Genomic DNA, 27,664 nt, shown 5'->3' on the forward strand with positions numbered 1-27,664 from the left:
GATTGTGGTACGTAGTAACGTATCTTGGAGAGGATCCCAACCGTTATGGGTACTTTCTTTTATGTGTTGGATATGGGAGCTGAATTTCAGGTTGTTGTCAAGGTGCAGGCCCAGGAATTTGCCCTCATTATCTGTAGCAATAAGAGTGTTGTCAATCTTAATGTTGAGCTGTGCAACACCTGCTCTGTTACCAAACATAATATAGAAAGTTTTGTCGGTGTTAAGTATAAGTTTATTGGCAGTCATCCAGGTTGATATTTTTAGTAGCTCTTTGTTAACAATGATGTTGAGTGAAGCAAGATTTGGGTGGGAGATGACATAAGTAGTGTCATCTGCAAAGAGAATTGATCTCAGGTGTTGTGGTATGCTGGGAAGATCATTGATGTATAAGAGGAAGAGCAGGGGACCAAGGACACTTCCCTGTGGCACTCCAGTATCAAGTGGTTGTGTTGATGAGGTTGTGTCCTTAATGGAGAGGTACTGATACCTGTTAGTAAAGTATTATTTGAAATATATAAGTGCATGGCCTCTTATACCGTAATAGTAAAGTTTGTGGAGTAGGATGCTGTGGTCACTGTATCAAAAGCTTTCCTGAAGTCAATAAAGAGTCCTAATGGATATTCCTTATCCATTAGGACTCAAATGGGCCACTCAAAACTATATGAAGTTCAATGTAGAGAAATTTTAACTACTCAGATATGGAAAACTTGAGGAAATTAAAACTGTATCAGGGTATACAACAAATTCTAACCATACAATAGAGCAAAAATAATGTGAAGGATCTGGGAGTGATAATGTCAGAGGATCTCGCCTTCAAAGACAACAACAATGTATCTACCCCATCTGCTACGAAAATGATAGGATGGACATTGAGAACCTTCAAAACTAGGGACGCTAAGCCCATGATTCTCTTCAAATCGCTTGTTCTCCCTAGGCTGGAATACTGCTGTACACTAATGGCCCCCTTCAAGGCAGGGGAAATTGTTGACCTGGAGAGTGTACAAAGAACTTTCATGACACACATAAGTATGATAAGGCACCTAAATTATTGGGAACTGTTGAAGGTCCTTGATCTGTATTGCCTGGAGTGCAGGCAAGAGAGATATATGATAATATACACTTGGAAAATCCTATAGGGATTAGTACCAAACTTGCACATGAAAATCACTCCCTATGAAAGCAAAAGACTCAGCAGGAGATGCAACATTCCTCCAATGAAAAGCAGGGGCACCACGAGTATACCGAGATACAACACAATGTGTCCGGGGCCCAAGACTGTTCAACTGCCTCCCAGCATACATAAGGGGGATTACCAATAAACCACTGGCTGTCTTCAAGAAGGCACTTGACAGGCACCTAAAGTCAGTACCTGACCAATCAGGCTGTGGTTTGTATGTCAGTTTGCATGCAGCCAGCAGTAACAGCCTGGTTGATCGGACCCTGACCTACCTTGAGGCCTGGTCTTGAGCCGGGCTGTGGGGGCGTTGGCCCCCGAAGCCCTCTCCAGGTAAACTGTATATACATTCTTGTGTAGTACAAGGTATTAGCACCTTCCTGGTGGCACATGCCTTTGGACTTTTCCTTACACTTATTCTCTCTCGAGCCAAACTTGTAATTTTTAATTGTTAAATGTAACAGTAATATACACACACAAAAAAAACTTACATTTGTATTTTCTATTTTTAGAATGTTGGGTTAAGTGTTCTGACAAGTTGAACTTCTTGTGTGAACTAAATGGGCAGTGAGGGCACTTGTGTGTCTTGCTCTCCTGATGAGTAACCCGGTGTTCCAGGAGGTGGTAGATGCGCTTGAAGGATGCATCACCTGAACAAATGTAAGAATGATGTTGAGGATAAGAAAGAAAAGGACAGAAGTAATGGTAATAATGAGGATAAAAAAGGATAGAAGAGAAAACAGATGTACATAGCTGAGCACTAATGCATCTTAAGTTCTATAATTCATTCTTATTCTTATGAAAGTTTACAATATTTTATTAAAGTTGGTAGAATTACTGACAATATGGTATGTAAAAGGACACAAGTGCAACTAATGTGACATTTTATTGTGGCAACGTTTCACTCTTCAGAAGCTTTATCAAGCCTTTACAAACAATACATGAGGTGTAATACTAGTGGTAGTAGTAATACATGAGGCAGAACAATCAACTTGCACATGATTAATAGGTTATAAAAGCTATTACAGTGGAACCTCTACTTACGAGTTTAATCCGTTCCATGACCTTGCTTGCATCTGGATTTGTGCATTTACAGAGTCAATTTTCCTCATTTAACCCTTAAACTGTCCACACGCAGATATACAGTCAAGTGCAGTGGGCTACGAATGTAGATCAACGTTTTATTTTTCATTCCTTCAAATTTGGTGCGATAGGCCTGAGTCACCTAGACATGAAAGAATGGGTCTGTGCACTCAGTGTGCGCACTATGAAAAAAATCGGGACCACTTGGTACTTTGTGGGAGCACCAGTTCCACTGAGCGCCAGCTAGAGCAAATAGTGTGGCAAACACTAGTGATTCATCGATGTCGTGTCATATTAACACTCACATTTTTAAGAGGAAAGTAAAAATAAGTTAGATAAATGCATGAGTGGGTGTGGGTGGGTGCGAGTTGGACCTGACTAGCTTGTGCTACTGGGTCAGATGTCGTGCTCCTTCTTTCAGTGGATGTGACCTGACTAGGTGGGCCATTGGTCTAAGCCAGGAGGTGACATGGACCTGCTGTGCATGAGCCAGTAGACCTGCTGCAGTGTTCCTTCTTTCTTATGTTCTTATGTATTCGGCTGGCTAGCTGGCTGGCTTTGGCTGTCTCTGTCTGTATCTGTCTATATCTCTATCTATATCTCTGTCTATCTATATCTCTGTCTATCTATATCTCTATCTATATCTCTGTCTATCTGTCTGCATCTCTATCTGTCTATATCACTGTCTATTTGTATCTCTGTCTATATCTCTCTCTCTCACATGTACTCATAAATACAATTATACATGATGTAAATTACCTAGGATAACCCAAAAATTCCAGGCCAAGTGCTGTACATTGTTTGTTGATATAAGACATAAATAAACATGACACAAATAATAGCAGTGTCACTTGCTCAGCAATCAGGGAACGGCACATACACCACAAACCAACAGGTTTACTAGCCGCTCCCTGAGATACACAGGCTGACAGAAAGACAGATAAGCAGAACTAGACAGATTGATAAGTAGAGCTAGGCAGACAGACAGATAGATGTACAGATAGATATATATACAGATAGACAGACAGTTGTACAGATAGACAGATAGTGGTCAGTACGCTGAGGTCAGTGGTCATGTGTGGTCATACCTGCCTAAGCTCTTGGGAGCTAGCGTGGGGTGTTACCAAGCACCATGGCTTGTTGTAGTGTTTTAGAATCTCAGGTTCAAGTGTTGAAGAAGGAGATTCTACTTCTTCAGGAGGAAAATAGGAGGCTGAAGCTTCGCATAGATGAGTTTGGGATCGAGTGTGAGACGGATTTAGCTGGTAAGAAGGAAATGGTCGCCAGCAGTGATAGTGGAAGCCGCTTTAAGTGGCAAGTGGTTCACAGTTCAGGAAGAAGGAAGATGAGGAAAGTTAATAGAGAAGATGTGAAGGTAGGAAATTGATTCTCTGTTCTCCAAGATGAGTGTATTTCAGGGGTTAGTGAGGTTTTAGGTACCATTGATTCCCCTGCTAATCAAGGTAAGAATATTTTAATAGTAGGAGATTCTCAGGTAAGATATATGGACCGTGCATTTTGTAACAGAGACAGAAAGGTCAGATAGAGAGTGTGCCTTCCTGGAGCTGGTGTTGGTGACATAGTCAACAGGTTGGATAATATTATGGCAGGTAATGGGAACAAGCCCATTATCTGTCTTAGTGCTGGGGGTAATGACACTGGGAAGGGCAGGAGAGAAGAGCTGCTGGATAAGTACAAGTCAGCCATAGAAGTAGTTAGGTCTCAGGGAGGGATCCCAGTCATATGTAGCATCTTGCCTAGAAAGGGAGTGGGCAATGAATGGATGTCTAGGGCAACTGGTATAAATTGCTGGCTAGACAGGTACTGCAAGGAACTTGCAATCCCATTCATTGATAACTGGGACCTATTCTTTGGCAAACGTGATATGTATGCAAGGGATGGGGTTCATCTCTCTGGGGATGGAGTGGTTGCATTAGCCAATTCAATTGAGAGGGTAATTGATGACTTGTCTAGGAATTTAAACTGATAGATTATAGAGGTATGGGTGTTTGTGGGAAACAATCAGGCTGCAGTATTAGGGTTAAAAGCAGCAGCTATTACCGGGATACCTCAGGGATATGTTTAAAAAATATTCAAAATAAATTTGCTAGTAATGGCAAATCAATTGATCAACAAAGATAATAGAGGGCAACGAGTGACTAGCTCCCTTAAGGTATACTACACAAATAGTAGGAGTCTAATAAATAAGATAGATGAGCTAAGATTACTTGCAAGTGTAGGTAATATAGATATTATTGGTATAACAGAGACCTGGTTCAACCTGAAAGACAGAGAAATGCCTTCTGAATGCAACATACAGGGTTATAAATGATTCCGCACTGATAGGGTCAACAGGAAGGGTGGTGGAGTGGCGATGTATTTTTTTTTTTTAACAAGTCGGCCGTCTCCCACTGAGGCAGGGTGACCCAAAAAGAAAGAAAATCCCCAAAAAGAAAAATACTTTCATCATCATTCAACATCATAATTCATGTATTAGACATGATATAAGATTAGAAACATTGAACACAGAATCTGTTTGGCTACAGTTTCTCGAGGGACGTGACAAATTAATTTTAGGTGTTATTTATAGGCCCCTAAACCTTGACAGGAAGTTCAGTAAGCTGTTATGGGACGAAATTCACAAGGCATCTAGATATGAAAATGTTGTGATAATGGGAGATTTTAACTTTAGACAAATTGATTGGAACAATATGACAGGAAATCATGAGTCTAATGACTTTCTTGATACGGTTCAGGACTGCTTTTTAGAACAGGTTGTGACAGAACCAACTAGAGGAAACAATCTGCTTGACTTGGTTCTTGCCAACAAAGAGTCACTAATTAATAATCTTGAGGTTAATGATGAGCTTGGGGAAAGTGATCACAAATCACTTAGTTTCAATACACTATCATGGAATTACCCAGATAACTGCAATCAAATCTCTGTCCTAGATTGTCGCTTGGCCAACTTCATGGGACTGAAAAATTACCTGGGTGGGCTAAATTGGGATGTCCTGATTATGGGTCAGGTAGGTGATCTTGGTTGCCAAAATGACGTTTTTCAGAGCATAGTTCTAGCTGCCAGGACAACTTTTGTTCTGTGTAGGGAAATTAGATCTAACAAAAATGATCCCAAATGGATGAACAATAGATTAAAACATCTCGTTGGCCAAAAGAGAGGCATATATAGGCATATCAAAAGAGGGGATGGGCAGTTAAGAAATCAATATATTCAATTAGAGAGAGAAATAAAGAAAGGAATAAGAAAAGCAAAAAGGGATTATGAGGCTAAGGTTGCAAGGGATTCAAAGACTAACCCAAAAGGGTTCTTTCTGGTATACAGAAGTAAGATTAGAGACAAGATTGGCCCACTTAAAGAGTAACTCTGGTCAGATCACTGACAGTGATAAGGATGTGTGTGAAATTCTCAATACCTACTTCCTCTCAGTTTTCACCCAGGAAAATGCTAGCGATATTCCTGAAATAACAGATTAAGTAGAACAGGACGATAATAAACTATGCATGATTGCGGTAACTAGTGACATGGTCCTCAGACAAATAGAGAAGCTAAAACCTAACAAATCCCCAGGCCCTGATGAACTGTTTGCAAGGGTGTTAAAGGAATGTAAAGAGGAACTTAGCATACCTTTGGCTAATCTTTTTAACATATCACTACAAACTGGCATAGTGCCTGATAAGTGGAAAATGGCAAATGTAATACCTATTTACAAGGCAGGTGACAGGTCCTTGGCTTCGAACTATAGACCAATAAGCCTTACCTCCATAGTGGGAAAATTTATGGAATCAATAATTGCCGAAGCAATTTGTAGCCATCGTGATAGGCACAGATTGATTAAGGAATCTCAACACAGTTTTACAAAGGGGTGTTCCTGTCTTACGAATCTACTAACATTTTTAACTAAGGTGTTTGAGGAGGTAGATCATGGTAATGAATATGATATTGTGTATATGGACTTCAGTAAAGCTTTCGATAGAGTTCTACATCAGAGGCTATTGAGGAAACTTCAGGCACACGGAATAGGAGGAGAAATTTTTTCCTGGGTAGAGGCATGGTTGACAAATAGGCAGCAGAGAGTTTGCATAAATGGGGAGAAATCAGAATGGGGGCACGTCACAAGCGTTTCTCAGAGGTCAGTGTTGGGCCTGTTGTTGTTCACAATTTACATAAACGACATACATGAGGGAATAAATAGCGAGATAAGCAAATTTGCTGATGACACCAAAATAGGCCGTCCAATTCATTCTAATGAGGACACTAGAGCACTCCAGGATGATTTGAATAGACTGCTGCAATGGTCGGAGAAGTGGCAGATGCAGTTTAATAAAGACAAATGCAAAGTTCTAAATGTTGGACAGGAAAATAGCCATGTCACATATAAACTAAATAATGTAGATCTTAATACTACTGATTGCGAAAAGGATTTAGGAGTTCTGGTTAGCAGTAATCTAAAACCAAGACAACAGTGCATTAGTGTTTGCAATAAAGTTAACAGAATTCTTGGCTTCATATCTAGAAGTATAAATAATAGAAGTCCTCAGGTTGTTCTTCAACTCTATATATCCTTGGATAGGCCTCATTTAGACTATGCTGCTCAGTTCTGGTCACCGTATTACAGAATGGATATAAATGCTCTGGAAAACGTACAGAGGAGGATGACAAAGATGATCCCATGTATCAGAAATCTTCCCAATGAGGATAGAGCGAGGTGTAGAATTAGGGGGGATATGATCGAGATGTACAAATAGAAAACAGGAATAAATAAAGGGGATGTAAATAGCGTGCTGAAAATTTCCAGCCAAGACAGGACTCGCAGCAATGGTTTCAAGTTGGAAAAATTCAGATTCAGGAAGGATATAGGAAAGCACTGGTTTGGTAATAGAGTTGTGGATGAGTAGAACAAACTCCCAAGTACAGTTACTGAGGCTAAAACATTGTGTAGTTTTAAAAATAGGTTAGATAAATACATGAGTGGGTGTGGGTGGGTGTGAGTTGGATCTGACTAGCTTGTGCTGCTGGGTCTGGTGCCATGCTCCTTCCTTGAGTGGAGGTGACCAGACTGGGTGGGTCATTGGGCTAATATGGTGGGGGGGGGACATGGACCTGCTCCGCATGGGTCAGTAGGCCTGTTGCAGTGCTCCTTCTTTCTTATGCTCTTATAGACATATAGATGTACAGATAGACAGACAGATAGACAGACAAACAGACAGATAGACAGACTGACAGACAGACATACAGAGGTATGTTTGTGTGCAAGAGTAAAAACATATGAAGGCAAGGTTCCCCCCTCCAGCAGGGCACATTCATCAAATGTCACTTATCTGACCCTTGTCATAACACCATTATTCAAGGAGTTTCATACTCCAGCGCGTCTAAAACATTGCTGGGACCTATAAATACTTTGTATATATTTCCAGACAATATTAAATGACCCAAGCAGGTGAAAATGTTCACCTGTCAGTGTGATTGTTACAATTTGGGTACTATTTCAGTACATAATATTAGTGTCAGAACAAAGATTGGCTATGAAATCACAAGAACTATTATAAATTGTAATTATCAGAACATAAAAATTATATAAGTTAAAATAAAAATGAGAAAAAAGGTAAATCGGTAACACTTCTGCAAGCGGCAGGACTGGATTTTGTCGCCAGGCGAGCATCCAGAGCCAACTTCACAGTCTTATATCTTGGTAAGTACTGGTCCTATTTTTTTTTTTTGGCCTTATACCACACAGAAACTAGCCCTCTTTAATTTAAAAACAAAAAAACGATTTTTTATTTTTCAAAATATTCGGAGCACCACGCAGGTGAACGTAGATCTACGTTTGGACAGTTTAAGGGTTAAATTAATTGAAATGGAATTAATTCATTCCAATGGAATTCCAGACACGAGAAAAAATTTCAATAATTTCCCTAATATCATGTCTGCCACTGCTGCTTCTTGTTGTCTGCCACTGCTAAGTCATGATGTCTGCCACTGCTGCTTCATGTTTGCCACTGCTACCTCATGATGTCTGCCACTGCTGCTTCATGCTGTCTGCCACTGCTACCTCATGGTGTCTGCCACTGCTGATTCATGTTGTCTGCCACTACTACCTCATGATGTCTGCCACTGCTGCTTCATGATGTCTGCCATAGCTGCTTAATGCTGTTTGCCACTGCTGCTTCATGTTGTCTGCCACTGCTACCTCATGTTGTCTGCCACTACTGCTTCATGTTGTCTGCCACTGCTGCTTCATGGTGTCTGTCACTTCTACCTCATGTCGTCTGCTCCCACTTTTGCTAGCATGTTGAAGAGCTTTCCAATGTGTGAAGGTTGAGGGGCAGTGCCAATCAGACAGGTATTGGAGGGTGATGTCATTTGTTTACTCTTGAACATCACCAAAGAATCAAACATTTCTGCTACTTTGAACTCAATTTCAAGGTACTTTTCATCGTGAAATCAATCAAAATCATATTAATTGTAGTATATCTTCCATTCTATTGAATGAGACCAAAAAAACGACAATACAACCATAAAAACCATATGAAAATATATCGCTAAGGGGAGGCTAATGGCTGAGAAGTGAACTCTGTTATTTATGGTCCGATTTCTTTCACGTTTGATGTGGGCTGAGAAGCATCTTTCCATCATACATTGCCCAAATTTCAATAAGATAGTCCAACAAACAACTGAGATCCAATTCCTTAGATCAAGAGCAAGAGCCCCTCACCAGCATCAAGGAACCTCCCTTGAGGCCCGCTTGAATCTGGAAGTAAAAAATTAACTGAGCAACTGCTCATATCTGGAAAAACTCAAACGTGGATGCACTCATAAGTAGAGGTTCCACTGTACTTGGGTAGCATAAAAATAGGTTAGACAAATATTTCTGTTTGTGGTTGGATTTGAGAAGACCTGTTTTAGTATTCCTCTTCTGATATGTTCTTGTTTAGTATTAGCAGGAGCAACTATGTGATGGTAGGGTTTATTGTTTTGAGGAAGATTTTTGCTAATACTTCAGAGATGATAAAGCTGCCTTTATTTTGCTTGATTATGTTAGAAACAGCGATTAATGATGATTCAAGGCATTTACGTCTGCGGAAATTAGGTTCTCTGATTACTAGTAGAGCGTCATTGAATTTCATGAGGTGATTTGTGGAATTCCAGTGTTGTACGCAGGCATTGTTGAAGTTATCGTTCCTACATGCATTAATGTGTTCATTGAGATGTGTTTCGAGGCTCCTTGCTCTTTCATTTACATATATTCTGTCGCAACCTCCACAAGGTACGGTGTGAATTCCTGCATTGACTGGGACATGGTGATTTGATTTTGTCCTGATTAAATCCCTCATGGAAGTGCTGGATGCGATAGTGACTTTAGCGTTAGTTTGTGCGAGCATCTTGGAAACATTCAGTGCAACCTGGCTGTTGGGAAGGATTATAACTTTGTTAGGAGTGGTGTTGGTGCATTGAGAATTAATGATCTGAAGAGCTCTTTTCTTGCAGTCTTTCATGAAAATGGAAGGAGAATGTAGATCAGTGAAGGTTTGGTGTATGTAAGTACATTCCTCATCAAGAAACTCAGGACTACTGAATTTGTAGTCCTGAGTTTCTTGACGAGGAATGTACAGTGGAACCTCAAATTTCGAACGTATCACTTTTTTCGAACCAACTTTGTCCCTATTATCGAACTCACCCCTATTTTTGAACCACCAGGTACTGGACCTGTCCTGCAGCCCACTCTGTCCGCATCCCCACACAGGCGCCCAGAGCCAGTCTGGTTTTGTTGATGCCTGAGTGAACACTAACCTGCGTTCTCATTCAAATATTTTACGATTATTTCATTGTGTTTAGTGCTTGTGGGACTGTGAAATGGGCCCAAAGAAACTTGCTAGTGGTACCCCTGTGGTAAAGAAAGTGAGAAACACCATAGATGTGAAGAAGGAAATAGTACAGAAGTATGAGAGTGGTGTGAGACCTGTTGAGCTTGTCAGGATGTACAGAGGACTGTGGACAGTTATTTTGTGAGACAGAAACAAACTACTGTGGACAGTTATTTTGTGAGACAGAAACAGAGGACTGTGGACAGTTATTTTGTGAGACAGAAACAGAGGACTGTGGACAGTTATTTTGTGAGACAGAAACAGAGGATTGTAGACAGTTATTTTGTGAGACAGGGGTCCAGTGACTCTCAAGCTGGTCCTAGTGGCATTAAAATACAGAGAAAGGGAGTAACCCCAGAGAGGGCTTTGATACCTGAAGTCCTCATGGAGGGGGATTCTCCATCCAAACACTAACCCCAACTTCCTCTCTCCTCCTCCCTATCTTCCAGATGCCATCACCAATCTTCAATAAAGGTAAATAAAAATGTTATTTTATATGTTTATTTAAATTTATTAATACATAATTGAACACTATATTTGTTGTGTGTATGTAAAACTATAATTAATCTCTATAATATATATTTTTTTGTGAATATTTTTGGGTTTCTGGAATGGATTAAATGTATTTCCATTATTTCTTATGGGAAATATTGCTTCGCTTTTCAGACTTTTCGAATTTAGAACTAGCTCCTGGAACGGATTAAGTTCGATATTTGAGGTTCCACTGTACATACATACATCAAACCATCACTGATTTACATTTTCCTTCCTTTTTCATCAAAGGCTGCAAGAAAAGAGCTCTTCAGATTATTACTCCATGCACCAACACCACTCCTAACAAAGTTATAATCCTTCTCAACAGCCAGATTGCACCGAACGTTTCCAAGGTCCTCGCACAAACTAACAATAGAGTTGCTATCACATCCAGTACTTCCACAAAGGATCTAACCACGACAAAATCAAACCACCACAAACCAATCAATGCAGGAATTTATGCTAAACCTTGTGGAAGCTGCGACAGAATATATGTAGATAAAACAGCAAGGAACCTCGAAACATGTCTCAATGAACACATTAACGCATGTAGGAACGATAACTTGAACAAGCCTGTGTACAACACCGGAATTCCAATAATCACCTCATGAAATTTAACAATGCCTGACTAGTGATCAGAGAACCTAATTTCCACAGACATAAATACCTTGAATCATCAATAATCACTGTTTCTAACACAATCAAGCAAAATAAAGGCAGCTTCATCATCTGGAGCTTACCTGGAGAAAGTTCCAGGGGTCAACGCCCCCGCGGCCCGGTCTGTGACCAGGCCTCCTGGTGGATCAGAGCCTGATCAACCAGGCTGTTACTGCTGGCTGCACACAAACCAACGTACGAGCCACAGCCCGGCTGGTCAGGAACCAACTTTAGGTGCTTGTCCAGTGCCAGCTTGAAGACTGCCAGGGGTCTGTTGGTAATCCCCCTTATGTATGCTGGGAGACAGTTGAACAGTCTTGGGCCCCTGACACTTATTGTATGGTCTCTTAACGTGCTAGTGACACCCCTGCTTTTCATTGGGGGGATGTTGCATCGTCTGCCAAGTCTTTTGCTTTCGTAGTGAGTGATTTCCGTTTGCAAGTTCGGTACTAGTCCCCCTAGGATTTTCCAGGTGTATATAATCATCTCTGAAGAATTAGCAAAAATCCTCTTCAATAAACCCTGCCATCACATAGTCGCTCCTGCTAATACTACACAAGAACATATCAGAAGAGGAACATTGAAACAGGCCTTCTCAAATCCAGCCACTAACAGAAATATTTGTCTAACCTATTCTTATGTTACCCAAGTAATAGCTTTTATAACCTTTTACTCACGTGCAAGTTGATTGTTCTACCATATTGTATTACTATTACTACTACAACTAATATTTCTACTACAGGTCCACCATCACAAATCCAGCAATTAGACATCCGGTTCCATCAGTTATTCGGCAATAATTTCGGCTAGCATAATTTCAAATTTCCAGGGTGGCCACACTAACCTGCTGCTACTGTTTGATGGCACTACTTGCTGCATAAGTTGTGGAGAAATCTTCTCCAGGAGGGGGGGTATCAGCCCCTTTCAGCCCTTTTCAACCCTGAGGGAAGACCCTCTCAGAAAGGGCAATGGCATCTTGCTGCTTTTGCATCAACACTTTGAAAGGAAGCATCTGACCAGCGTGTGTCATAAGATCAAGCCACTACTTTGCAACTAGGGTGGGTTAATGAGAGACAAATAATCTCCTATTTAAACAGGATAATAAAGGAAAATTCTGCACCCACTTTATTACCATGTTAAAGATAGTATACACTGACGTCTATGCAAGACAACAAGATAAGCATCCTGCATTGCTTCCTGGTGGAAGTTTGGCAAGCAAGGGAAACATGCTTGATCAGCACTTCTTTTGTGTGTCGGGAGACACTAGGGCCGGAGTAGGGCATCACAGGCTGGATTGCCATAAGACACCGAACGGGGAATGTGTTTTACATGTGCATTGACCTTAACAAAGGAACTAACAGTGTGTCCTCAACTACACGGACAATCTCCATCATCACAATAGCAATATTAAAAAGAAGTGTGCACAGCTTCTTACAGTGACATTATCATGAGATGAAGAAATAGACAAGTACACCTACCATCCAACTTACGACCTGCTTGACATACGACCACTCGACTTACGACCACGTTTTGTATGCCAAATTTCTGGGAAATAAACAACTGTTTGTGTTGTACACAGTGTTTCTCTTTCTTTTTCTTTCTTTGTTGGGTTTATCAGGGTGACTGACAGCATACACCGTATCAAACCCAGTTTCTCAATGGTACGAGGAAAAATTGTTGCCCAAGGCTGGGCGATGAGAGAAAAGGAACTGAAGAACGTATAGTGACAGTACGAGTGTCACAAATTTCCAGACTGAGTGACATTCCTCAAAAGACACTATTCTTCAATCAAGACACTGGATACCCAGGTATCAATTAAGAGTCTGATAATACCCAGGTAAGTCTGCTCAGGCATAGTGTTGTTCAATTTACTGCGCAGTTGAGAAATAAGGTAAGACCTGACCAGCCTTACTATACACCCGGTAACTGGTGGGCCATCAAGCCCAAACAGGTAATTAACTTCAGCACTCAGTTTCTGAGATATGCTGATATAATACCCCTCTGGGGTAATCATATTTAAACTCTTATTCTTTAGGGAGTGCATCTGACAGCTTTTCGGGGACAGCTGCGTAGGTGAGAGATGTCATTCAAACTAAGTGTTATCTACAGTTCACATTATCTTTGACTTAGCTTGTAGCATTTCCCTAAAATAAGTCATTCCAATTTCTTTTTCTCCATTTATTGTTATAACCTGCTTACTTTTAGCCCTGGCCATGGTTCCAACAAATAAAAGAAATGCTTCTCATTGTGTAAAGCACATACACAGTACATTATCCATTAAAGATAAGGTGGCTTTGAAACCACTGTCGGTTGCCATGAACTCAGTCTCGTGATGCAAGGAATATGCTTTATTATTAGGCTAATATCAACACTATGGTTTATTTGCCTATCACAATTGATCTAATATGACATAAACAATATAAATAACATAAAAACATGTTAAATACTCCAGAATGAATAATATTTGTCATAATACTGAGCAGTTCAATGGAGGTATGAAGAGGATATGGGATACAAGTACCATCCTCCTATCCCTGTCTTGGGGGGCTTATATTAGAGAGAAAGGAGTATAGCACAGAGATAACTGTGATATACACTTGTAATGCACCATAAAACTGAAACAAAAATGCTATTTTCTCTACATAGATTATCATACATAGCAGCATTTGTAGAGAACCTAGGATTACACAAATAAGTCAAACAAAGTGACTTATTTCCAGTACCTGGCTTGGGCTTGCCATATATGATTTTTGGTAAATATTTTTTTTCTCAGTTGTTTGTTGGGCTATCTTATTGAAACTTGGGCAATGTATGATGGAATAATGCTTCTTAATCTACACTAAAAACGAAAGAAATCAGGCCATAAATAATGGAGTTCACTTCTCAGCCATTAGCCACCCCTTAGTTGTATATTTTCGTATGGTTTTTATGGTTGCATTATCGTTTTTTTGGTCTCAGTTGATAAAACGGAAGATATATTACAGAAACAGATATGATTTTGATTGCTTTCATGACAAAAAGTACCTTGAAATTGAGTTCAAAGTAGCAGAAATGTTCGATTTTTGCCAATGTTCAATGAACTTTGTGTAAGTCAAGCTGTTTAACTTTATTAGTGTATTGTAACCAAACTACTTTGTAATCCAGCAAACTCAATAATCTGGCACACTACAGGTCCCAATGATGCCGGATTTGTGATGGCGGACCTGTACTACTACCACTAGTATTACACCTCACTCTAAGCCTATATTTACCCTCTGTGTCCATGTACTGTTTGTAATGGCTTGATAAAGCTCCTGGAGAGTGAAATGTTGCCACAATAAAATGTCAGATTAGTTGCACTTGTGTCCTTTTACCTAAAAACAACATTTTAGTAGAGCATTTGGCAACTTACGTTATTCTTTAAGCAAAACAACTACTATTTTTTCTTTAAATTAAAATTTAAAGTTAGAATACAGTTTTGCAGAACTAACTGTTCTATATATAGTGCATCCTTTTAAAGCAAGATTATATTAAGCTGTTTAAAAAGTAATTAGGACCATTATCCCAGTAGAGTACTTTGGCACTCAGGAAAATCCCTGTGGCTAGAAAATCTGGGGGATCATAAGAATCTATACTCACAAGTGTCACAACCATGGGGCGGACCAGGAAAGTGCTCCCTCATGTGCACGAAGTATTCTTTGGTACGAAGAAAGGAAGCCTGACATATTTCGCAGACTCTCTCTGTTGTAGAAGATGCTGTCATGATGATGTCTGAGATAAAGAGCAAGAAAATAACAATTGGCTTAATTTTTTATTAATATGTCAGGTGACCCAAAAGAAAGAAAAAACTTTTATCATTATTCAACACTTTCACCATCATTCACATGACAGTTTAGATGTCACTCCAAACAGCCAATATCTCAAACCCCTCCTTTAATGTGCAGGCACTGTACTTCCCACCTCTAGGTCTCAAATCCGGCTAACCGGTTTCCCTGAATCCCTTCACAAAATATTACCCTGCTCACACTCCAACAGCTCATCAGGTTCCAAAAACCATTCATCTTCATTCACTCCTAACACACTCATGCAAGCTTGCTGGAAATCCAAGCCCCTTGCCCACAAAACCTACTTTATCCCCTCCCTCCAACTTTTCCTAGGACAACCCCTACCCTGCCTTCCTTCCCCTACAGATTTATTCGCTATCCAAGTAATTCTACTTTGTTCCATTATCTTTAAATGACCAAACCACCTCAACAACCCCTCTTCAGCCCTCTAACTAATACTTCAAGTAACTTCACACCTCTTAATTTCCACACTATGAATTCTCTGCATAATATTTACACCACACATTGCCCTTAGACACAACATCTCCGCTGCCTCCACCCTCCTCCTCACTGCAGCATTTACAACCCATGCCTCACACCCATATTAGAGTATTGGTACCACTATACTCTCATACATTCCTTTCTTTGCCTCCATGGATAATGTTTTTTGTCTTACAGATACCTCAAAGCACCACTCACCTTTTTCCTTCATCAATTCTATGGTTAACCTTGTCCATCATAAACCCATCTGCTGACAAGTCAATTCCCAAATATCTGAACACATTCACTTCTTCCATACCCCCTCCCTCCAATGTGATATCTAATTTTTCTTTATCTAAATAGTTTGATACCCTCATCACCTTACTCTTATCTATGTTCACTTTCAACTTTCTTCCTTTACACACCCTTAAATATTTTTTTTTTATTTATTATCACACTGGCCGATTCCCACCAAGGCAGGGTGGCCCGAAAAAGAAAAACTTTCACCATCATTCACTCCATCACTGTCTTGCCAGAAGGGTGCTTTACACTCCAGTTTTTAAACTGCAACATTAACACCCCTCCTTCAGAGTGCAGGCACTGTACTTCCCATCTCCAGGACTCAAGTCCGGCCTGCCGGTTTCCCTGAACCCCTTCATAAATGTTACTTTGCTCACACTCCAACAGCACGTCAAGTATTAAAAACCATTTGTCTCCATTCACTCCTATCAAACACGCTCACACATGCCTGCTGAAAGTCCAGGCCCCTCGCACACAAAAACTCCTTTACCCCCTCCCTCCAACCTTTCCTAGGCCGACCCCTACCCCGCCTTCCTTCCACTACAGACTGATACACTCTTGAAGTCACTCTGTTTCGCTCCATTCTCTCTACATGTCCGAACCACCTCAAAACCCTTCTCAGCCCTCTGGACAACAGTTTTGGTAATCCCGCACCTCCTCCTAACTTCCAAACTACGAATTCTCTGCATTATATTCACACCACACATTGCCCTCAGACATGACATCTCCACTGCCTCCAGCCTTCTCCTCGCTGCAACATTCATCACCCATGCTTCACACCCATATAAGAGCGTTGGTAAAACTATTCTCTCATACATTCCCCTCTTTGCCTCCAAGGACAAAGTTCTTTGTCTCCAGAGACTCCTAAGTGCACCACTCACCCTTTTCCCCTCATCAATTCTATAATTCACCTCATCTTTCATAGACCCATCCGCTGACATGTCCACTCCCAAGTATCTGAATACATTCACCTCCTCCATACTCTCTCCCTCCAATCTGATATCCAATCTTTCATCACCTAATCTTTTTGTTATCCTCATAACCTTACTCTTTCCTGTATTCACTTTCAATTTTCTTCTTTTGCACACCCTACCAAATTCATCCACCAATCTCTGCAACTTCTCTTCAGAATCTCCCAAGAGCACTGTGTCATCAGCAAAGAGCAACTGTGACAACTCCCACTTTATGTGTGATTCTTTATCGTTTAACTCCACACCTCTTGCCAAAACCCTCGCATTTACTTCTCTTACAACCCCATCTATAAATATATTAAACAACCATGGTGACATCACACATCCTTGTCTAAGGCCTACTTTTACTGGGAAATAATTTCCCTCTTTCCTACATACTCTAACTTGAGCCTCACTATCCTCATAAAAACTCTTCACTGCTTTCAATATCCTACCTCCTACACCATACACCTGTAACATCTGCCACATTGCCCCCCTATCCACCCTGTCATACGCCTTTTCCAAATCCATAAATGCCACAAAGACCTCTTTAGCCTTATCTAAATACTGTTCACTTATATGTTTCACTGTAAACATCTGGTCCACACACCCCCTACCTTTCCTAAAGCCTCCTTGTTCATCTGCTATCCTATTCTCCGTCTTACTCTTAATTCTTTCAATAATAACTCTACCATACACTTTACCAGGTATACTCAACAGACTTATCCCCCTATAATTTTTGCACTCTCTTTTGTCCCCTTTGCCTTTATACAAAGGAACTATGCATGCTCTCTGCCAATCCCTAGGTACCTTACCCTCTTCCACATATTTATTAAATAATTGCACCAACCACTCCAAAACTATATCCCCACCTGCTTTTAACATTTCTATCTTTATCCCATCAATCCCGGCTGCCTTACCCCCTTTCATTTTACCTACTGCCTCACGAACTTCCCCCACACTCACAACTGGCTCTTCCTCACTCCTACAAGATGTTATTCCTCCTTGCCCTATACACGAAATCACAGCATCCCTATCTTCATCAACATTTAACAATTCCTCAAAATATTCCCTCCATCTTCCCAATACCTCTAACTCTCCATTTAATAACTATCCTCTCCTATTTTTAACTGACAAATCCATTTGTTCTCAAGGCTTCCTTAACTTGTTAATCTCACTCCAAAACTTTTTCTTATTTTCAACAAAATTTGTTGATAACATCTCACCCACTCTCTCATTTGCTCTCTTTTTACATTGCTTCACCACTCTCTTAACCTCTCTCTTTTTCTCCATATACTCTTCCCTCCTTGCATCACTTCTACTTTGTAAGAACTTCTCATATGCTAACTTTTTCTCCCTTGCTACTCTCTTTACATCATCATTCCACCAATCGCTCCTCTTCCCTCCCGCACCCACTTTCCTGTAACCACAAACTTCTGCTGAACACTCTAACACTACATTTTTAAACCTACCCCATACCTCTTCGACCCCATTTCCTATGCTCTCATTTGCCCATCTATCCTCCAATAGCTGTTTATATCTTACCCTAACTGCCTCCTCTTTTAGTTTATAAACCTTCACCTCTCTCTTCCCTGATGCTTCTATTCTCCTTGTATCCCATCTACCTTTTACTCTCAGTGTAGCTACAACTAGAAAGTGATCTGATATATCTGTGGCCCCTCTATAAACATGTACATCCTGAAGTCTACTCAACAGTCTTTTATCTACCAATACATAATCCAACAAACTACTGTCATTTCGCCCTACATCATATCTTGTATACTTATTTATCCTCTTTTTCTTAAAATATGTATTACCTATAACTAAACCCCTTTCTATACAAAGTTCAATCAAAGGGCTCCCATTTTCATTTACACCTGGCACCCCAAACTTACCTACCACACCCTCTCTAAAAGTTTCTCCTACTTTAGCATTCAGATCCCCTACCACAATGACTCTCTCACTTGGTTCAAAGGCTCCTATACATTCACTTAACATCTCCCAAAATCTCTCTCTCTCCTCTACATTCCTCTCTTCTCCAGGTGCATACACGCTTATTATGACCCACTTTTCGCATCCAACCTTTACTTTAATCCACATAATTCTTGAATTTACACATTCATACTCTCTTTTCTCCTTCCATAACTGATCCTTCAACATTACTGCTACCCCTTCCTTTGCTCTAACTCTCTCAGATACTCCAGATTTAATCCCATTTATTTCCCCCCACCGAAACTCCTCTACCCCCTTCAGCTTTGTTTCGCTTAGGGCCAGGACATCCAACTTCTTTTCATTCATAACATCAGCAATCATCTGTTTCTTGTCATCTGCACTACATCCACGCACATTCAAGCATCCCAGTTTTATGAAGTTTTTCTTCTTCTCTTTTTTAGTAAATGTCTACAGGAGAAGGGGTTACTAGCCCATTGCTCCCGGCATTTTAGTCGCCTCATACGACACCCATGGCTTATGGAGGAAAGATTCTTTTCCACTTCCCCATGGACAATAGAAGAAATAAGGAAGAACAAGAGCTATTTAGAAAAAGGAGAAAAACCTAGATGTATGTATATATATATGCATGTGCGTGTCTGTGAAGTGTGACCAAAGTGTAAGTAGGAGTAGCAAGATATCCCTGTTATCTAGCGTGTTTATGAGACAGAAAAAGAAACCAGCAATCCTACCATCATGCAAAACAGTTACAGGTTTCTGTTTCACAGTCATCTGGCAGGACGGTAGTACTTCCCTGGGTGGTTGCTGTCTACCAACCTACTACCTATAAATATATCATACTTAAATATAAATATATGATATAAATATATCATACTTAAAAAATTAAGATTAAATTGCTCTCACTTTTCTGTGCATCTCAGTTGTGATTTATATGACTATTAATGTGGAAAAATGAAGAAGAGGGGAAGGGAAGGGAGGGTGGGAGAATGAAAGGAAGTGAAAGGAAGAAAGCAGGTGGGGAGAGGGAAGGGAAGAAAGATGAGGGAGAATAGGAGAGGGAAGAAGTAGGTAAAGATATGGAAAGGGAGAGGGAGAACTAAAGCAGAGGGGAAGAGGTAGGGGAAGGGAAGGAAGGAAGAAGGAAGGAAAGCAGAGGAAAAGGGAGGGAGAGAGGAAGGGAAACTGAGACAAAGGAAGGGAAAGAGGAAGGGAAGCAGAGACAAATGGAAAAGATTAAAGATTATATTTCTCTGCAAAAGTTACAATGTGTAATTACAATTTTGATTTGTTAAGTACAAAGAAAACCACTTTCATTCTGGGGCATTTCAGGCAAACTAATCCTAGTACATAATAATTACTTAAGTCTAGACAAGATAAGAATGGTTAACTTTGTAATAAATCTTTATTTTACCTTAATACTAATGTGAAGTAGTCAGGGTGGAGGCTTATAAGAATAATAATCTTGAAGTTGCACATAATAAAAGCAATATTACAGTAATATTTTATGGACTGGCAGATGTTTTAACTCTTTCAGTGTTGAGACCCCTTGATCCTTAATAACTCTCGCTGTGCCAAAAAAAAAAAAAAAAAAAAAAAATGTTCTTACCAAAATCTTGAGATTATTTTTCTGATTGTAATAGACCAAAAAAAACAATTTTTTTTTTTTGCAATCCACACTTCCCGAGATATAGAGGCATGAAGGTAACAGAAAGTGAACTGCATACGGCAACATCGGGAACTGCTGGTCACTCAGTAATCTTACATTTACTTTTCATGTACTTTTTTCCCTTATTTTTTAATGTTTTATTTTTTCAAGTAACTTTTATGGCCTGTGAGACCAATACATGTAAAAGGCATACTGTATATAAATTCACTCATTGTATGCTACACAATAACGATACAAATACAGTGGACCCCCGCTTAACGATCACCTCCCAATGGGACCAATTATGTAAGTGTATTTATGTAAGTGCGTTTGTACATGTATGTTTGGGGGTCTGAAATGGACTAATCTACTTCACAATATTCCTTATGGGAACAAATTCGGTCAGTACTGGCACCTGAACATACTTCTGGAATGAAAAAATATCGTTAACCGGGGGTCCACTGTATTATCTTTCTGTTTAAAAAATATGTACACACAAACCAACAATAAAAAATGTTGTTTATTACTATTTTTCTCTAATATATAAACACATATAGAGTCACTGGACATGTTCATAGAAGTGCTACAGCTTGTGGAACTCTTTGAAACATGGTGTCATGCACACTGGTTTTTTACACTCCTCACACATATAACGAGTCTCTCTGTATTTTTGTGGGCATTTTTTTTTGTGTGTGCACAGACAAAACACCTCTTCTGAGCAAATTTCTTCTTAGTAGTAGGCAGTTGTATTAGGTAGTGATCACCAGGCCTCAGACGAGAGGATAGTTGGTGATCGGTTCACAGGTGTTGTTACTTGGTATTTGAATAATATGTGTCTGATGAGAGATGAACAAAATTCATCATATGGTGGTTTGTTTCTGGTCCTCATCTTATACATATTATAAGCATTGAGCATGGAAATGTCCAGAAGATAGAAAAAGAGTTTTATGTACCACTTATAACTCTTGCAAACACTATCAACAAACCCAATTTGCATGTCACATTTGTCCACTGAATGCATATTGAGGGTGTAGTCCATCACAGCTGATGGTTTTAGAATGGGTTCATTGGTCTCTCTATTCTGCATGCCACTGTCTGTCATTTCATTTTGGTGAACTGATGTCAACAGCGAGACATCTCGTTTGTCATGCCACCGAAATGCCGTGATGTCATTGGCAGCAAATGCCTGCACCTCACCTCTACGAGTGCCTGTGTCGAACCTAGGCATATGTTTACGATTTGCACGCGTTGTATAGCACACATCTGTCATGTTCACTCACAAAAAATCACTGAGTAAGAAGAGGCTTGTGTACCAGTTATCAGTATACATAGGACCCCTGCATAACGTTGGCATCGCATAGTGTTAAATCCGCATAGCGATACATTTTATCACTAAAATTTTGCCTCGCATAGTGCTAAAAAATTCGCTCAACGCAATTCGTCCGAAACACGTCCATGCGGCCTGAGCCAGCCTCACTTGTTCTGCCAGCGGCATTGTTTACAAGCCAGCCTCCGCAGTAACATTCAAGCATACAATCAGAACATTTCGTATTATTACAGCCTTTTTATAGTGATTTCACCTGAAAAATAAGTGACCATGGGCCCCAAGAAAGCTTCTAGTGCCAACCCTACAGGAATAAGGGTGAGAATTACTATGGAGATGTAGAAAGAGATCATTGCTAAGTATGAAAGTGGAGTGCATGTCTCCGAGCTGGCCAGGTTGTATAGTAAACCCCAATCAACCATCGCTTCTATTGTGTCCAAAAGAATGGCAATCAAGGAAGCTGTTCTTGCCAAAGGTTTAACTGTACTTTCGAAACAGAGATCGCAAGTGATAGAAGATGCTGAGAGACTGTTATTGGTGTGGATAAACGAAAAACAGATAGCAGGACTTGACACATCAAGTCCTAATGGAAGAGGATTCCCCTTCTAAACACTAAAACCATCCAGTCTCCCGTCCTCCCATCCCATCAATCATCACCACATCTTCAATAAAGGTAAGTGTCATGTAACTGTGTATGTTTTCTTAAGTTTGTGTGTATTAAAATTAATATTTCATGTGGTAAAAATTTTTTTTTTCATACTTTTGGGTGTCTTGCACGGATTAATTTGATTTCCATTATTTCTTATGAGGAAAATTAATTCGCATAATGATAATTTCGCATAACAATGAGCTCTCAGGAATGGATTAATAGCGTTATGCAGGGGTCCACTGTACAATGCATGCCCCTTACCAAGATATGGTTCCATCATTGTTCTAACCACATCACCAGAGATACCCGGTAACTTCCTGGTATCTTGCAATGTATTACTTAGTGTTTTCACAATTATATCCAATACAAGACCACTGTAGCAATAACAAAATACAAAACCTTATACCAAAGCATTTCCTCTTGCTTCGTATATACTGCTTGAATGACAGTCTACCTTTGAACAAAATCAAAAGCTCATCAATAACAGGCTTCCTGAAGGGATAAAAATACAAAGAGAATTTCTCTTTCAGATACAAACACATTCCTAATCTTATATAACCTGTCATTTCTGTCAGGCTTTGTTTTGTCTGAGAAGTGTAGCATATGTAATAGTAGCAGAAATTGATTCACTGGTATTGAATCACTGAGAGCTGGGGTTGAAATCAGGTGGTCTGTTGACCAGTATGATATGACACTGTACTTATACACATGTGGCATAAGCATTATTGTGGCAAAGAACAGATACATCTCAGCCACAGTTGTCTCCTTCCACTGGTGTAGGCATGATCATGGTAAAAGAATTGTGTTTGCCATGGTGTAATCAAAATATCCATTACTTTCCCTAACAATAATTTCCATCAGGGGTTCATCAAAGAATAATTCAAAACATTCCAGTTCAGTGGCACTGTTCCCATGTGTACAAGATGGCCATATTCCACTTTGAGTTTCATCAAAGTGATGGGGATTTGGAACAAAACTGGCACCTTGCTGCCAATCCCAGATGTGGTCTGCTGGTGGGTACTGGATATTGACAGGTGGTTGTGATTGTGGAGGCTGTGGGTGTGGTTGTGCAGGATGGTGTGGGTGGGTGAGGGTGGTCTTTGTTGTAGCTACGCTGAGTCAGTAGTATGGCTACCAGCATGGGCCGCTGATGGTGCCTCATGGGGCATGGCACCACTACCATCTGATGATGCATGCACATTATCCATCCCAACTGTAACAATATCATCATTTTCACTATCTATTCCTGTTGTACGGCCACGGGATATACTCTGAGATGTACTCCTTTCCCTTGGAATAGCATATGGCACACTACCAGAATGCATGTAGCATCGTATATACTGACGCTTCACTGGAGAATATTCCACTTCACTCTCGCTATTGGAACTGTGTTCAAGAGCTTGGATATCATAATCACTATCACTATCATCACCACTGCTCACATCTGAGTCCTGGACACGGGAAAATACGAGTTTCCTCTTTCGTTCTGTACAAATCAATGTGAACAAGACGGCCCAGTGCCAGAGGTGGAAGGTTGAGGGTCATCTGGGTTGTCATCACTATTACCAGTATCCTGGGCATTACTTTCGGTCACAAACTCCCCAGAACCATGAAATTCACCTTCACTGACTCTTCCATCTGTGTTTGAACTATCACTTGGGAACAAAACAGTCCCATTTTGCCAGGGAGTGGGGAGTTTCTTACCACGAGACATTGTAAACAAGGCATACTGAAATGGCGTTCCTACAATGCACTACTGGCTCCCCAATTTTTTTCATACTGTGCACACTGACAACGCAGACCCATTCTCTCACATGTAGGCCTACCAGCTTTCTCCCGCTAGATTTGAAGGCACTAGAATTTTGGAGTAGTATTACAGGACTGACACTGGCTCTCAAGCTATAATACTACAGGACCAACACTGAAAGGGTTAATATAATACAATATTTGGGAGTTGCTTTAACCCTTAAACTGTCCAAACAGATCTACGTTCAGATGCGTAGTGCTCCAAAAGTAGATCTACGTTTTTTTTACATATTTTCAAATATAAGAAAAAAAGTAGATCAAAGTTTTTTTTCACACGTTTTCAAATGTAAAAAAAAAAAAAAAGAAGCTCTACATTTTTTTACATACTTTCAAATGTTGAAAAAACGTAGATCTACGTCTGGACAGTTTAAGGGTTAAACTGATTAGTTGTTTTGGATGGTTTGGTTAGTAGTGAGAAATGAAATGATTTTTAAGCATAGCCCTAAATTTGTATGTAGTCAGGGGATCCATAATCGGTTAAGTAGTGAATTCCAGATCTTCAGGCCCATTATGCGCATTGCATTTTTGCATAGTGTGAGACTGACACAAAGGATGTCAAAGAGTGCCTTGTGCCTTATATTGTGACTGTGTGTTCTGTTGTAGCTATCAAGGAGAAGTTTAAGCAAAGGGTTCATGCTGGAGCTTAATGTTCTGTATATATAGTTGGCACAATAATGTGAGTGTATGTCTCGTACATTTAGTAGGTTCAGGCTTTTGAAAAGTGGTGGGGTGTGCTGTCTGGCACAGGAGTTGGTAATCATCTGCACAGGAAGCAGGGAAGAAGGAAGGAAAGTAGAAGCAAAGGGGAGAATGTTCCTAAAGTGCAGAATGTGGTCATTTCCTCTACTAAGCAAGGACACTTACAATCCCTAATGTTGCACAATTCTAAATTTTTGACATTCAGAGAGATGACTATCTCCACTCTAAAGGTAAAAGAAAAAACTTGGATATGAAAGGAGAATCTCACCATACTGTGAGTAACAAATTATGTATGAAGCACTAGGGCCTGAATTGCTGATGAGGTATGCTACAACCATTTTTTAATTATCCAATAAAGAACTTTGCAATGTACAGTGGAACCTGGGTTTTCATTTGCCCTGGTTTTCATCGAATTCAGGTTTTGACGACTTTTTTCGTCAAAGTATTGTCCCAGTTTTTGTTCATCACCTTGGTTTTCGTCCACCGTACCGAACATGTCCCTCTTCCCACGCCCACACAAAGCATCCCACACACACATTCTGAGTCAGTCTAGCTGTTTCTCATCGAGTGAACATTACCTTGCACATTCATACGAAACGTTTCATAATAATCCATTGTTTTTTGTGCTTGTATATTGAGTGCAGCTACTCAATAAGCCACCGTGGAGCAAAAGAAAGTTCCGAGTGCCAGCCCTTTGATAAAGAAGGCGAGAAACACGATGGAATTCAATGGTGGTAGAGGGTGGTAGTGGTTGTGATGGTGGTAGTGATGGTGGTAGAGGGTGGTAGTGATGGTGGTAGAGGGTGGTAGTGATGGTGGCAGTGGTTGTGATGGTGGAAGAGGGTGGTAGTGATTGTGGTAGAGGGTGGTAGTGATTGTGGTAGAGGGTGATAGTGATGGTGGTAGAGAGTGGTACTGGTGGTGGTAGAGGGTGGTACTGATGGTGGTAGAGAGTGGTACTGATGGTGGTAGAGGGTGGTACTGATGGTGGTAGAGGGTGGTACTGATGGTGGTAGAGGGTGGTACTGATGGTGGTAGAGGGTGGTACTGATGGTGGTAGAGGGTGGTACTGATGGTGGTAGAGGGTGGTACTGATGGTGGTAGAGGGTGGTACTGATGGTGGTAGAGGGTGGTACTGATGGTGGTAGAGGGTGGTACTGATGGTGGTAGAGGGTGGTACTGATGGTGGTAGAGGGTGGTACTGATGGTGGTAGAGGGTGGTACTGATGGTGGTAGAGGGTGGTACTGATGGTGGTAGAGGGTGGTACTGATGGTGGTAGAGGGTGGTACTGATGGTGGTAGAGGGTGGTACTGATGGTGGTAGAGGGTGGTACTGATGGTGGTAGAGGGTGGTACTGATGGTGGTAGAGGGTGGTACTGATGGTGGTAGAGGGTGGTACTGATGGTGGTAGAGGGTGGTACTGATGGTGGTAGAGGGTGGTACTGATGGTGGTAGAGGGTGGTACTGATGGTGGTAGAGGGTGGTACTGATGGTGGTAGAGAGTGGTACTGATGGTGGTAGAGGGTGGTACTGATGGTGGTAGAGGGTGGTACTGATGGTGGTAGAGATAATCTCTCCTCCCTCTCCCCTCCTCGCCATCTTTCATATGCCAACAAGAGTCTTCAATAAAAGTATAAGTGATTTAAATGTTCATTTATCTCTTTCATTAGTGCTTTATATTTACAGTGGTACCCTGAGTTTCGAACTTATTTCATTCCAGAATGCTGTTCGAGTGCCAATACCGAACAAATTTACCCCCATAAGGAATAATGTAAATTAAGATTAGTCCATTTCAGACCCCCAAAAATACACTTACAAATGCATTTACACAAATACACTTACATAACTGTTCGAGTTGGGAGTAGTTCAAAACTTGGGGTACCACTGTATTTCTCATTGTTGTCTGTATGTAAAACTATAGTTTTTTTTTTTTTTTTTTTTCAACAAGTTGGTCGTCTCCCACCGAGGCAGGGTGACCCAAAAAAAAGAAAGAAAATCCCCAAAAAGAAAATACTTTCATCATCATTCAACACTTTCACCACACTCACACATTATCACTGCTTTTGCAGAGGTGCTCAGAATACAACAGTTTAGAAGCATATACATATAAAGATACACAACATATCCCTCCAAACTGCCAATATCCCAAACCCCTCCTTTAGAGTGCAGGCATTGTACTTCCCATTTCCAGGACTCAAGTCCGACTATAAGAAAATAACCGGTTTCCCTGAATCCCTTCACTAAATATTACCCTGCTCACACTCCAACAGATCGTCAGGTCCCAAGTATCATTCGTCTCCATTCACTCCTATCTAACACGCTCATGCACGCTTGCTGGAAGTCCAAGCCCCTCGCCCACAAAACCTCCTTTACCCCCTCTTTCCAACCCTTTCGAGGACGACCCCTACCCCGCCTTCCTTCCCCTATAGATTTATATGCTTTCCATGTCATTCTACTTTGATCCATTCTCTCTAAATGACCAAACCACCTCAACAACCCCTCTTCTGCCCTCTGACTAATGCTTTTATTAACTCCACACCTTCTCCTAATTTCCACACTCCGAATTTTCTGCATAATATTTACACCACACATTGCCCTTAGACAGGACTATAGTTATTCTCTATAAAATGTATTTTATAAATTAACTGGATTTACATTATTTCTTATGGGAAATATTGCTTCAGTTTTCGTTGAATTCGGTTTTCGCCAGACTCTCTGGAACAAA

At 40.5% G+C, this 27,664-nt stretch overlaps 1 protein-coding gene across 2 annotated transcripts in view; it reads right to left on the reverse strand.

The window, feature by feature from the left end:
* The window catches only part of LOC128695088 (uncharacterized), a 146,982-nt gene that overhangs the window by 59,361 nt on the left and 59,957 nt on the right, over positions 1–27,664 (reverse strand). For both annotated transcript variants that reach the window (XM_070091445.1, XM_053785485.2), the window contains exons 8-9: positions 14,951–15,082; positions 1,666–1,824 (exon numbers count right to left, since the gene is read on the reverse strand). In XM_070091445.1, the coding sequence (XP_069947546.1) occupies positions 1,666–1,824; positions 14,951–15,082 (291 nt within the window). The remainder of the gene's footprint in view (positions 1–1,665; positions 1,825–14,950; positions 15,083–27,664) is intronic.

Source organism: Cherax quadricarinatus, chromosome 35 (assembly GCF_038502225.1).
Source record: "Cherax quadricarinatus isolate ZL_2023a chromosome 35, ASM3850222v1, whole genome shotgun sequence".
NCBI lineage: Eukaryota > Metazoa > Arthropoda > Malacostraca > Decapoda > Parastacidae > Cherax > Cherax quadricarinatus.